This window comes from Aspergillus candidus (genome assembly GCF_002847045.1).
Source record: "Aspergillus candidus strain CBS 102.13 unplaced genomic scaffold BDW47scaffold_17, whole genome shotgun sequence".
NCBI classification, from domain to species: domain Eukaryota; kingdom Fungi; phylum Ascomycota; class Eurotiomycetes; order Eurotiales; family Aspergillaceae; genus Aspergillus; species Aspergillus candidus.
The window spans coordinates 277416-289961 of record NW_020194022.1 but is presented as its reverse complement, the minus strand read 5'-3'; the positions used below and the strand labels follow the sequence as shown (position 1 = coordinate 289961).

At 52.2% G+C, this 12546-nt stretch overlaps 4 protein-coding genes across 4 annotated transcripts; 1 reads left to right on the top strand and 3 right to left on the bottom strand.

Moving 5' to 3' along the window:
• Positions 1 to 69: 69 nt before the first annotated feature.
• BDW47DRAFT_131186 (uncharacterized protein) lies at positions 70 to 1004 on the top strand (the record flags this gene model as incomplete). Its single annotated transcript, XM_024817261.1, has 2 exons — positions 70 to 831; positions 911 to 1004. 2 exons carry the CDS (start codon positions 70 to 72, stop codon positions 977 to 979), a joined length of 831 nt encoding a protein of 276 aa, XP_024672868.1. The 3' UTR covers positions 980 to 1004.
• A 455-nt stretch (positions 1005 to 1459) lies between these two features.
• Positions 1460 to 3563, bottom strand: BDW47DRAFT_104424 (putative neutral amino acid permease). The gene is made up of 10 exons (XM_024812320.1): positions 3332 to 3563; positions 3261 to 3274; positions 3137 to 3209; positions 2734 to 3065; positions 2526 to 2669; positions 2256 to 2470; positions 2005 to 2202; positions 1928 to 1955; positions 1740 to 1855; positions 1460 to 1667 (listed from the first exon to the last, which is right to left on the bottom strand). Exons 1-10 carry the CDS (start codon positions 3475 to 3477, stop codon positions 1584 to 1586), a joined length of 1350 nt encoding a protein of 449 aa, XP_024672867.1. The 5' UTR covers positions 3478 to 3563; the 3' UTR covers positions 1460 to 1583.
• A 94-nt stretch (positions 3564 to 3657) lies between these two features.
• BDW47DRAFT_125084 (uncharacterized protein) lies at positions 3658 to 5606 on the bottom strand (the record flags this gene model as incomplete). The annotated part of the gene is made up of 2 exons (XM_024816336.1): positions 3658 to 3685; positions 4246 to 5606. The coding sequence occupies 2 exons, from the start codon at positions 5604 to 5606 to the stop codon at positions 3658 to 3660; spliced, it is 1389 nt and encodes a 462-aa protein (XP_024672866.1).
• Positions 5607 to 7484: 1878 nt separating this feature from the next.
• On the bottom strand, positions 7485 to 11247 carry BDW47DRAFT_117044 (TPR domain protein; the record flags this gene model as incomplete). The annotated part of the gene is made up of 6 exons (XM_024815026.1): positions 7485 to 7551; positions 7604 to 8100; positions 8158 to 8704; positions 8774 to 8909; positions 8958 to 9300; positions 9718 to 11247. The coding sequence occupies 6 exons, from the start codon at positions 11245 to 11247 to the stop codon at positions 7485 to 7487; spliced, it is 3120 nt and encodes a 1039-aa protein (XP_024672865.1).
• Between the last annotated feature and the right edge of the window lie 1299 nt (positions 11248 to 12546).

Sequence of the window (12546 nt, the reverse complement as noted above, 5' to 3'; positions counted from 1 at the left end):
TCTTTCTCTTCCTTCTCCTTCCTCTAGTGAGAGATTGACTTCTTCGCAAATTGCAAATACTTAACCAACATGCCTCCCTGCACTCTCCACCTACTCACTCTCTCCCCCCCCTGGACCCCCTCCTCGCTCATCTCCTCCCTCCGCAACGACCACAACCGCCAAATCATCGTCGCCTCACGCCCGCGCCAAACCATCGTCCCCCCAACTCTCCTCGACAGTACCATCCTCACCTCCAACTGGGACCTTCTCCTTCTCATCCAGTCCCACCCCACCTCAAGCGAGCCCCCCATCCCCGACGCCCTCAAATCAGCCATCCAAGCCGAATACCGCGTCAATGTCGGCATCCCATCGCGTCTGGTCTCCTCATACGACGCCAATGACACAGCCCTAAAACGCACTCCTCCCCCGCCCCTCACAGGCAGCCTCGACGCCCTGCTATCTAACAAAGATGCAACACCATCTTCCTCCCAGAACTTGGAACTCTCGCCGGACCTCCTCCGCTTCATGGAGACCTTACCCAAGACCCACCCGGGCCCAGTCACAATGCTCAACCTCCTCCACTTCAACCACCCCGACGGCAAGAAGAGCTACGCGGAGTACGGGAAGGCGTTCGTGCCCGTCGCGCGCAAGAGAGGCGGCGCTGCAAAGCTAGTGGGGAATGTTGTCCCCCCGCGGGATGCATCGTCCGTGGATTCGCGGGGCAAACTGGATAGACCTGGCGAGGAGTGGTGGAATGAGATCTCCATCGTCCATTATCCGTCTATTCGCCATTTTTGTGATATGCTTGCTGGGGAGGATTACCAGGCTGTTAATGCGAGGTATCGATTACAGGTATTTCTCTTCACTCCGCCCCTTCTTACATTTTCTTCCATATCGGGGCGTGCGCCGGGGGTGCTAATTCATGCGTTAGGCTTTGAAGGATACTTTCCTCTTGTGTACGACTGAGTTTGACATCGAGGAAGCGACCGCGAAGCTCTAGACTGGTTGCATTTGTCACTGTGTCCCAGCAACCAGGAGGATAGATCATTGTGCCTTACCATAGACCTCATTCCAGTACTGGAAGCAGTACGAAGAACCAGCTCATTGAAACCCTGCATGGAAGACAAAGAATATAGGACGATACGCCTCTAATAACGAGATCCAGTCATCTGCATGCTTTCTGCCCTGGATTCGACCGCTCAAGCTACCACCACGCTTGTATGGCTTGTTTTCTGCTGCTGGGCTGTGTTGATATACGGTGGTTGGATGATATTCGGTCTGTGGAAGTCATTCACATGGTACAAATTTTTTTTTTTCTTTTACTACGCTGTTTGGCTGTTGGCTGTTGGTTGTTGACTGTTGATTGCCGACAGTCTTACTATACCCTTGCTCCCATTCCACTTTGTTTCTCAGTTCACTCGGACTTTATACATCGAGAAGTTTTATTTGATTCCAACTGCAAATCAATGCCATCCATGACGTTGCATTGCGACCCTATCAATATACCCAATTCAAGACCATTTGTCGGATGTATGTACAACAGTATGGCAATATATACCCAATCAACCTCATCCAAACCCATCATACAGAAGACCACCAAATTATTAAGCAACGTTGGCGCACGTGAAGCTGGCGCTGCTGGGATTGTCGTGGATCGCCTTGCCGGAGACGTAGAGGCCTAGTCCGCACTATCATACAGTCTCAGTTAGCTGAGTTGACGCTTATCTCGCAACAGCGTGCAAGTCAACAAGAAAACGTACCAGACAGCCACCGATACCGACAATAATCAAATTGAGTACGGTCAGCGTGATCTTGCGAGGTGACGCAAAGTACCGGCCCCAGTTCATGAAAAGCCAGAATATCCCGCTCATTCCGTCTGTGTTTGTTAGTTTCCCTTTTTTTTTTCTTTCCTTTACTTAAAGAGGGAAGGAAGTAAGGATGCACGTACAGGTAAACCAGCTGGCAAACAGCGCCGTCTATGGCAAGTTAGCGCGAATCATATGCATAGCCAAGGGGCACACCTACAATCAAACTCAAAAGATTGTTGAACACCGGAATAGCTTCGGCGATAATCCAGGCAATCGTCCACAAGACCAGCCCTATCAACACCCACGACCCGATCGATCGCCAATTGCGCTTGTGCATGTGGTCGGTGCCTCGGAAGATTCGCACGTATATGTACTTGCACGCTACGTGGCCGTTAATCACGCCAGCGATAATGATCTACATTGTCAGTTCAATGTCTTGTCGTATGGGGTTTGAGGAGGGAGACGGACGGTGGGGATGGCGATCCCGTACGCGATCTTCGAGACCAATGGACTGGTAGATCCCAGGGCTGGCGACTTGACGTCTCGCCCGCCGTAGTAGTATATGACTACCGCTGCGACTACGTACATGCTTGTGTCGGTGAACTGTAGTAGGTACAGGGTCTTGGGGTAGTCTGTGGGGGTTTTCATTTCGGAGATGAAGCCGAAGAAGGCGACATGTCCGGCTGGATTTGTGTTAGGGATAATAGCAGAGCAGAACGAGATTACAAGCGAGCATACCGTAGGCAAAGACGATGTTGGTCACCGCTAGAAACCCCTTGTACAGGCTGGTATCCACGGTCGTGTCCACCTGCCCGTTCCCTGGTTTTTGAATGGCGATTGCGATCATGGTGATCAAGACGGCTGCCACGATGCTAATGAATGCTGCATGAACCGATCAGTATGAACCCCCGCGGACTGGATCTCTCCCCGAACTGCCATGACCTACAGGAAATTGACATCCACGACACCTTCTTCAGCGTCCGTGGTAGCGTCAGCACAAACGACAGCACCAGCCCCACAACCCCAAACACGATCGAACAAGTCCCGTGTTCCGTCACAGTATTCATCATAACCATAAAGGTCAGGATATGACTCCCCATGATAAACACCAGAAAGACCACCTGGGCCGTTCCCAGCAACTCGCGACCGAAAGCCCCCATCATGACCTCCCCGGCATCCGCCATGCTATGCACGTGTGGATACCGCAGCTTGAACTGCCCGATGACATAGCCTGTATAGGTCGCCAGGATGCCAAGGCCCACGATGAGGACGACAGCGCTAGAGATGAGGGCAATCGCCAAGGTCAGCCACCAAGGCTTGAGAGGGGTAGTGCGCCAATCGAGACTCACGGTGCCATTCCAAGGGCCGCCACAGCCGACGGGAGGGACAGGATCCCTAGCGAAATCGTTTCGGCGATCATGACTGTCTTGAGTTAACGACTGGTTGTGAGACGGATTGATTGGGGAAACGAACTCATTCCGCATTGCCTGGGGGGTGGACTTCCTTAGTTCGTCCCTGCAGTCCGTGGGTTTCTTCCAACCTACCACCATGCCATCGTGCGGTATTTCACCTCTGCAAACTCCTCGTTGCCGAAGGGGTCCTCAAATTCGGGAGCTGTATCCGTATATTCATACTTCTCGTCGCGACCGATGGGAGGATCCTCGATCGGATCGATGGGGGAGGAGTACATGGTGGATCGAGTTAACTGTCACTTGATGGATTTTGTGTCAAATGTCCAACTGAATCAACCTGACGACAGAAAAGACAGGACAGAAAGAGAAGCGATCGATAGGGAAAGAGAAGGGAAAGAGAAAGAGAGAGGGAGAAAGTGAGATGCAAGCCTGATATAAGACGAAGCCACCAACATGGCCTAAATCTCTCGGCGTTGGACTACTTCCCTGAGCAGTATCAGCACGGTAATTTACTGTCATCACCACGAAGTCTACCATGAAGTTAGTGAGACATCAATGCCAAGGGCGTAAAATACAGGAAACATGGGGGGATGTCGATGCGGGGAGAGCTCATCATCATTCGGTTCCCTGCGGCTCATCCCGCCAATGAAGCCATTGACGGATCTGTGTCTCCGCTTCCAGGTTACATGGCCAATGCAACCTTAGCTTCGTGGCGTCGGGAGGATTATCCATTGATCAGGCTTGGGTTTGTTTGGACAACTTCTCTGGGGATGGAGAAGTATGAGCTGGGGAACAATATTCGAAGTCAGAGAATCAAACGTCTAGTGTATTTCTCGCAATCGAGAACCTCGCTTTTCGCGCGGTCTGAATCTATCAAATCTAAGTGGGTATTATGCACATATTCAAGGTGAGGACTGGACGAGATAACGTTAAACGCGTGCCCGTCGACAGATCAGAGAAGAAGAAGGTAACCAAATGCACGCAAGGGGAAAAAGAAATGGAAAAAGAGAATAAGAATGGGAAACTATCGCATCGTATCAACACACCCACGATCACGCAAATGCAACTCAACACCCGCTTCAACACAAGCAACGCGCAACGGGTCAGCAGTTTCATGAACCCGTGGCTTGATCACCTTCTCGCCACCGGACGCACCCCCCTGATAACCAGACGACGCCTCATCTTCCTCCTCCTCATCGTGGAAGCATCCCTCGATATCGAGCCGTTGTAGCGCCCGGAACTGCGTCGCTCGCTTGTTAAGCACCTTGGTTAGCTGCGCCACCAGCATCGCCAGCGAGCTCTCCTTGCAGCCTTCCACGTAAACCGATTCCACCGACGCCGGAAGACAGCCCGTCAGCGCGATCGTCGGCTCCGGCTGGTAGCGGATGTCGAGTAGGTTTGGCAGGCGAATGCGGATGTCTTTCAATGCCGTGAAGTCCGCTAGCGATCCGAACCACTCGTCGTGTGACTCGTTCGCACCTGATACCGTGAAGGGGAGGTGCTCGCCGCAGTTGTCTAGCCAGAGGGTTTCAATACTCTTTTTGCTGCCGGCCAACGACTGGTAGAATGCGCTAGGCTGGTACCCCTCTGCCAGGAACCGCGAGTCCGAGTGCTGATACTTGAACACTTTCAGTTCCCTGCATGACCCCACCAACTGCTGCATCCCCTCGTGCCCGTTGCTCGTGTTTAGCGTAATCTCCGAGATGGATGAGGTTCCTGGCAACGGCGCTTCGGGGGCCCGGTCCTGCTGAGGTTTCTCCGCGGAGCTCGTTTCCAACACGGCATCCGCTGAAAACACTCGCATAGAGGGTAACTGAAAGAAGGGGAGGATCTGCGCCGGCAAGAAGGTACCCTTCTGGTCCGCATCGCCCTCCTGGTGGCTCAACGCAACTTCCCTCAGCTTCCGGAATGCCGGCTGGGTGTTGAAAGGCATCTCCCCCTTCGTCGCCCGCACTAGCGAACGGTCCAAGTATTTGTTGTCCCTGGGATAAACCAGTAAAAGTTTCCGTAGATTGGGTACGAGCGGTAAAGACAGTGCAATCCAGGCTTCTTCTAGACCGCTCTGGAGGTCCTGCACCCATTGCTCGTATTCTCCCTCTGAGGGACTGAGCGTCCGGGTCCAATCTTTAAACAGTGAGAGGTCATTATCGGGAGACGGGGGGGACTGACACCGCCAGTCGCGAAACTCCAATTCACGGACCGCCCGAGCCAGCTCAGGACGCCGGAGAATAGCAGTGAGGAAGGATTGCGTTTGCGAAAGACTCTTCAGTACCGCCGATCGGTAAACTAGACGCAAGAACAACTCTTGAAACCGATGGCAAACAAAGACAAGGTTGTATCTATCCTGGTGGTCTTCGAGATGGTCTCCCACCAGAAGGAAGACGTCATCGGGGAGAGACAACGGCATTGTGGATGTAACGCGGGGCGTCTAATGCTCAGGCATGGAATCTGTTAAAACAAGGCAAAATGCAATGCAATAATGTACTCCGCAATGCCAGTGGATGCGAAAAAAAGGCGCTGATTGAATCGAAGTAAAAAGAAAATCGAATCCATCGAATTTCCGTGCCTTCCGGGGGATTTTAATACCAGTGCACCCAGCTGCGAATCCACCTTCATCAGTCATAGTAACTTTAATTTTTATTCGCCTTCAAGGTTTTTAAGGCCTTTTCTCGCAATCGGCAGCCCTGCGCAACCTTAGTTGAGTAGCAGATCAACCAGAAAATAAAAGCGGGCCAATTGAACTCTACCATATAGGCGGAAAATAGCCACGGCCTTTAAGTATTTTCATTGGAGATCGCTTGACCTGCTCCAGTCAGTGGTTGGATCGGTGCACTTGGGTCCAAACGAAGAATCTCCATGTATCTTCAATCTCATCCATGTTGATTTCTCTGTCTCTGTGCTCAATTGCATGCTTAAGGAGACTTCCGATTCGACAATGGCCCAACTATCCTTCATTGACGAGCAAATTCACAGATTGAGTAGTACATTTTTGCGGAAGGAGCGCCGGACCGCACACATAGCCATTCTTTTGCAAGACATACTTGCAGTAGTGAACTAAAAGGGATTTATCGGCGTCAATGGTCGAAACACAACAATTTCGCCAATTTACCCGAGCCCATCACAATGCCAGCATGAAAATGCTAGAGGCAGTGATAGGCAGATTGCCATCGTCGATTGGGCAGATTGTGGTTGTTCTAGATCATTGGGTGTAAGGCTCCATCCATCGCCCGACCGCCCCTCTTGCTCTCCACTGGGTCCCACGTTGAGGGCCACCCGATTGATTGTTCCGAACATCGAGCGATGGAGGCAAGATGGAGGCGAGCTTCTTCAATAGCCGCGGCAGCCTCGGAAGATTTGCGGGTAACAGCAAACTTTGTTTTTCATCGAGCTTAGGAAGGCGAAGCGTGAGGAAAATACATTGAATACTCCAATTGCTTAATCCAAATCTGCTCTGAGAACCATATGGTTCCATTGGCCTGGCTGGCGCAACTAATCCTATTTGTTTTCGCGTTCAGCCAAGACATTATTGGCTTGCGCTGGCGTAGAGCAATCTGACCAAACAGAACATCAGCAGGTCCGCCCTGACATCAGCGGCGGTATGCTATATGATGTTAAACTGACTTAAAAACGCCCATTCAACTGTTCCTATTCAAATTTCGACAACTCCGTACCTTATTTGGAAGATTCCTGGCTGGCGGCGTTATCCCTGGCGCCACTACCAGTGGACCCTGATTCGGCTGGCCTGCTTCTTTGGGCCAGGAAGCGGGCCCGTCAGCCTGTCGTTTCGCCATCGTCCGGTGTGGATCTTCAGTTGACCGGCGTTGCTCCCCGCAATCTCCCACGACGACATGGATTATACGGTGACGAGTTGCGTGGCATCGTGGATTTTGTTCGACCGCGGCTGTTCACAAGCAGTTACTTTGACCCGAGGGAAGTCCATCGACATGAGCGTGTTGAGTGGGAACGGGGAGTATATTGGGGGTGAGTTGTCCGACGAAGGCATTGAATTTTGCTGAAGAGATATTATACCTTTGGGAGAATAGAGTGATCAAGGCGCCTTGGGGTTGATGATCCAATAGGTATCACCGGTGAACTTCGCTATACCCACTGTCTCTCACCACGTCTCTGACACCCAAGCGGCATGTCTCTGATGTTGTAATGAAAGACATCCACAATGTTCACCGAGTTCAGGTAGAACACGGCTCACTGACTTGGCATCGCCATGCTTTTCGTGGTGCATAATTTAGTAAGGAACTCCAGCATCGTGGGGTTCTCGTCGCCAGAGTCATGTGCATCGCCAACTTTCCGCTAACGAAGCGTCTCCCCCCACATATTTATTTCGTAGTGGGTAACTAAACCCGTCAGCAAAGCACACATCACCTCGCTGTTCAATATAGTACGCACCGGCAATGCTCGCGTCGCCTCTCCTCGCCTAACCCAGGATCATCCTCCACAAATCTCGTCCCTCCAATAGTCTCAGGAGCCTCATCACCTTCCACCCAGGCCACCAAAGCCGCGAGCACATTTTGCTCTCTAGTAAATGGTATCCCCGCAGCTGACGACCCGCCGCCCTGGCCAATGACCCAAGCCCCAGGACCAGAGTTACAGTGGAACATTCCCGGGACGCGAAAGAAGCGAAGGAACTCGTCCATCTGCGCGGGGGTATATTGCATGCCAGCAGCGAGATGATCGTAGAAACGCGGCGTGTTGAAGCTGGTTATCTTGTCATCTTGCTGGCCGTGGTGGACGATGATCTTGCCGCCGAGGTTTTGGAACTGTGAGAGATCGTTTGGCCATGTGCGGATGTTGCCTGGGTTTAGGGTCTCTGCTACTTGTGCGTCTTGGAGATTGAAGCTGGTAGGGTCCCATGAGGGGTCGTAAATGACGTATTGGAACCATGACTAGAAGAGTATATTAACATACCGGGGAAGAACCATGTTGGAGTGGTAAATACTAACCTCAGAGTACATAAAGGGTTTCCCAGCGTAGAGCCCATCGGCAGATTTAAGCTCGCTTCCCGGCTGCATGGCAGGGTATATCAAGCTATTGTCCTTGTCGTGGAGCGGGGAGAATATCTCTCGAACAGTCTCCACCTGGGCTGGACTCAAGCAGTCATGCGTCTGATCTCCCTCACACAGCAGAATATCAGGTTGGAAATCGCACAGCGTGGGATCCTCAATGACGCCATCAAGAACACCATCAATGCCATCGCACTGCCGCAGAATTCCCGAATGTATCAAACCCTTCCACTGACCTTCGGTAACGTATCGCGATGAATTAACAGACCCAGTGATCGGAAAAAAACTAGCCCTCCACGAGACAAGGTTATTGAAGTCCACCGCCGGCGCGCCAGCAACTATACCATCGAAGTCCTCGGGAAATAAATCCGCGGCGTAAATCCCCTGGCGCCCGCCGAGGGAGCAGCCAATATAGTACGACTTGCTGTGTGCTCGGCCGTAGAAACGGGCCGTCAGCTCCTTTCCTATCGTCACGCCGGTGTGAAGGCTAGTAGAGAGTTCTCAGCTTTTGACGCTTAATACCAACAAATTAATGATCCGATTTTGGAAAACATACGCCCTCCAAGCGAAATCCATGATAACATCCGGATTACGGTATAAAGGCGCAGCAGTAGTGCCATTATGCCCGTTATTAGTCCCGATCGTCGCAAACCCGTTCGAGGCTCCGTACTCTACATCTTCGTACTTGATACCTAGGCCCAGTTAGCCCTATGTAGCCATCATTTTTCGAAAGAACTTACATCCATCTATGCCCCCATTTCCGGTCCCGAGAAACCGGCCGCTCCACTCGCGTGGTAGCCAAAGCTCTATAACTATGGAAGACTGGTTGGATGTCGCGACGGAGAGAGCGACTCGACAGATGTCGGCTGAGACTTGTTGGTATTGGCGGGAGCATGTGCTGTCGTTGTCTAGTAGTGTTAGGTTGGTTCCTCGGGGGATGTATCTTAGGATTTGGATGTGGGAGTTTGAGGCGTGTTTGTGTGCGGGGAAGGATAGGCATTGTTGTTTGAATTCAGCTGTGGCATGTGTGGTTTTTATCATGCTAGAAAGGCAAGCTGCGAGGATAGCGAGCCAGCTGAGGTGCTTTTCAGCCATGATACCTTTGGGCGAGTATCGGTAGCGAAGTGGGGGAAAGAGACGCGGTTAAGTTGTACGAGATGGATGCATGCTTGACACGTGCATGAGACAATAAATGCCAGTATTATTGGTAGTCTACAGAACGATCTTACCCGTGCATGGAATGTATGTATTCAAAACAATAGCACGGTATGATCCAAAAGCTTTTAGAATGTGATCTATCAAAAAAAATGCGGACCCATCAGATACTAGATACTATATACGGGGTACTATCGACTAGTCATTTCTCCGACAATAACAAGACGCCCGAATAGGCACATCCGCCGTAGCCGCCGCGAACTTCAACTGCTGCTTGACAATGTGCGCCTCGGCGACACGCCCCAATTTTACCAAACACTCATGGTACCCATGGAGCGCCCACACGTTATTCGGATGCTGCAGCGAGCGAGGCAACGTATCGTCCATTCCCAGATCGGCTCCGTAAACCGCAGCGGCCTGCTCGACGTGCCCCTGCTCTAGCAGGAGAGCGCCATATGCATGTCGCGTCGGCTGCATCCAGCCCCATGGCTCGTCATAAGGAAGCTCGTCGTCGCGTGAAATTGCGCGGCGCAGGTGCTCGAATGCGACATCGAAGTTCCCGCGGCGGTACTCGAGCTCCCCGTTTAGCATGGCTTCTGCGATCCCCAGGATATCGACGCATTTGTTGTTGAATAGCATTCGGCTGGCCGGAACACGTTTCAAGGCTTGGTCGAATAGGTTGCGTTGTTCGTTCGCACGATCTACCTCCCCCGTTGCGGCCAGCGCAACCCCCTTGCCGTAGTGCATCATGGCTGTCGTCACGCAGTATAGCTCTGCGTCCCGCGGCAGTTCAAGGTCCAGCAGCTCCTGCCAGCGTCCGAACCGGATCAACACGTGAACTCGCATCGTGAGGAACCCCTCCAGCCAGTCCGCCATCGGGGGCGACTCGACACGGAGAAGCTCCTCCGGGATCGATTGCTCAAGCTCGGCTGCCGTGTCCAGGGCTATCGCCGAGAGCCCAGAGAACATAGCCGCGTAGATCCGGAAGTGGTAATCGTGGGACCGATAGAGGGTGTAGAAGTTGACCGGGCCTGCACGAGCAAGGAACTTTTCATCCGCGCGGATAGCGTCCGAGTTGGACGCTATCGCCCGCCGGTAGTCGCCGCACAAGATGTCCAGGTGCGTGGGCATGTGTTGCAGATGTCCGGCGTCGGGGACCAGCCCGCGCAGGTGATCCGCCACCACCAGGGCTTTCTCCGGCGTTCCGGACATCTCCATCAGATGGATGTACAGGTGGAGAAGGCCGGGATGGCGGAGACCTCCCTTTTGTGTCAGTGCGCGGTCGAGAACGGCTTTGACTTCGTGTGTGCGGGCGCCTGGGGCGGGCTCGTTGGTGCGTATATCCCACAGCTCCCAGGGAGTCAGATTCATCAATGCGTCCGCGTACAAGGCTGCCACATCTAGGTCCTCGGGGAATCGTTGGTAGACTGACTGCATCGCATCGGCATACCCCTGGTTCCAGGAGGAGCAGTCCTCTGTTGGCTGATCCTGCGGGTACCTGAATTGAAGAGCGTCAATGAGAGCCGCTTCAACGGGTTGCGCCGTGGATGCGTATTGTCGAGCATCGTGGACGGCGCGGTTGGTGCGTTGAACAGTTTTTTTTAACTCTTTCTCGTCGAAGAATTGCCATGGCTTGTTGTAGTTGGGGCCGAGCGTGTATGCCAGTCCCCAGTATGCCATTGCACAGCTTGGGTCGTGGGTGATGGCTTTTTGGAAGCATTGGGCTGCCTCGCCATGATTGAAAGCGTATGTCCAGATGATTCCACGGTCAAACCAGACCTGGGCCCATTTGTTATTTGTTGTTACTTGGCGGTGGAAGGATCCCAGGTTGTAGTAGACGTCCGTAGACGAGGCGTCGCCAGAGGCTACATCCATGGCGTTTCAACCAGCCACTGGATGTTGAATGTATGAACAGTTACGAAAATAGCGCTTCTGATCCTATTATTGTGTTTGCAGGCAGGTGGTGATTAGGAGATTGGCCGACCAGCTAGCAACCATCGCAGATATGGGATGTTGATGGTGGGACGATTATGCCCAAGTGGGGTAAAGCGGAAGGTCACGACAATGCCGCAATCTACAACTATCGATGCCAACATATAACCCCTAATCTTCCCTACAATTCACTAAAGATAGCCCGCTACAAGAAACGGTATAGCACGAATTCTAATCAGATTAGGTGACTAAGTCCCTTCGAAGATAGAAAAATTGAGACATACGAGATGTCGCCTGCAGGAAGAGACAGCAATGATGGCCAGGAACCCAGCCAGAACCGTTCCAGAAGACCAAGCATGGTAGAACATTTCACTCCCTTCTCCAGGTCACACGTCGAGCCAGAACATTCGCAATTTGCCCTGCGAGGTCTGAGCGCCCCTTGTCCCCAGACCGACACATAGAAGCCATGTTTTTGAAACAGATACAAGAAAAGAAATGGTTTGCGATAGCCGGTTGGTGACGCCCTTGCGATAACTCCAGCGCTGTCTGCGTTGTTGCTTAATCCACACATATATCTTTTTGTTCGTCGAGAGAAGTCAGCGGGTATATGGTATCTGCACCCTCACGCGGTTCCGTAATCGAACATCCGATCGTTCCTCCTTTATCGTAACCCCAGATCCGTCATCTCCACGTTCTCTGCCGAGCCCATCCAGAGGATGTTGTTGCACCTAGAGAATGACATTGTTAGTAAATGGCGTTTCTCAATATCGAGCAATGGCGATCAGTAATGAAAGCCGCCGTCCATTCGAAAAAGGCCGACCCATCCCCCTGGATTGCAAAGCGTACCTAATCAGCACCAGACCCAGCGTGCCAGTGGGCTTGCCATCAATAAACTCCTCCGTGTCTCTCAGCAGTACATTCATGTACGAGTCAATGCTCTCGAGCGTGCCCTTGTACTCGGTTTGGCCCCATTTGAGACGGATGATAAGCTCAGTACCGACCCTAAACGCCGCGTTAGAGGTTATGTTTCCGCAATATTCATTGTGATAAAGGAGATGGAGTGATCAAAGGGTACGAGGAACGCGATCGAAGGGTGCGTGAAGGGATCGGGATTGTACCTAGCCTGCAGGAAAGGCCGCGGGTTGAGAGGTTGGAACTACAACCATACTTGTCAGTATCACCACACATAAGATCAAATCAAATAGAGCAGTGCAAAGCAAGAGGAAGAAAGGGCACAAAGAC

Excerpts from the sequence above, each read along its gene's own strand:
- BDW47DRAFT_104424 (XM_024812320.1), bottom strand. The coding sequence starts at position 3,477 with ATGTACTCCTCCCCCATCGATCCGATCGAGGATCCTCCCATCGGTCGC. Across the intron at positions 2,471-2,525 it reads CAACATCGTCTTTGCCTACG|CCGGACATGTCGCCTTCTTC; the intron begins GTATGCTCGCTT and ends ACACAAATCCAG. Across the intron at positions 1,856-1,927 it reads GTTTGCCAGCTGGTTTACCT|ACGGAATGAGCGGGATATTC; the intron begins GTACGTGCATCC and ends TAACAAACACAG.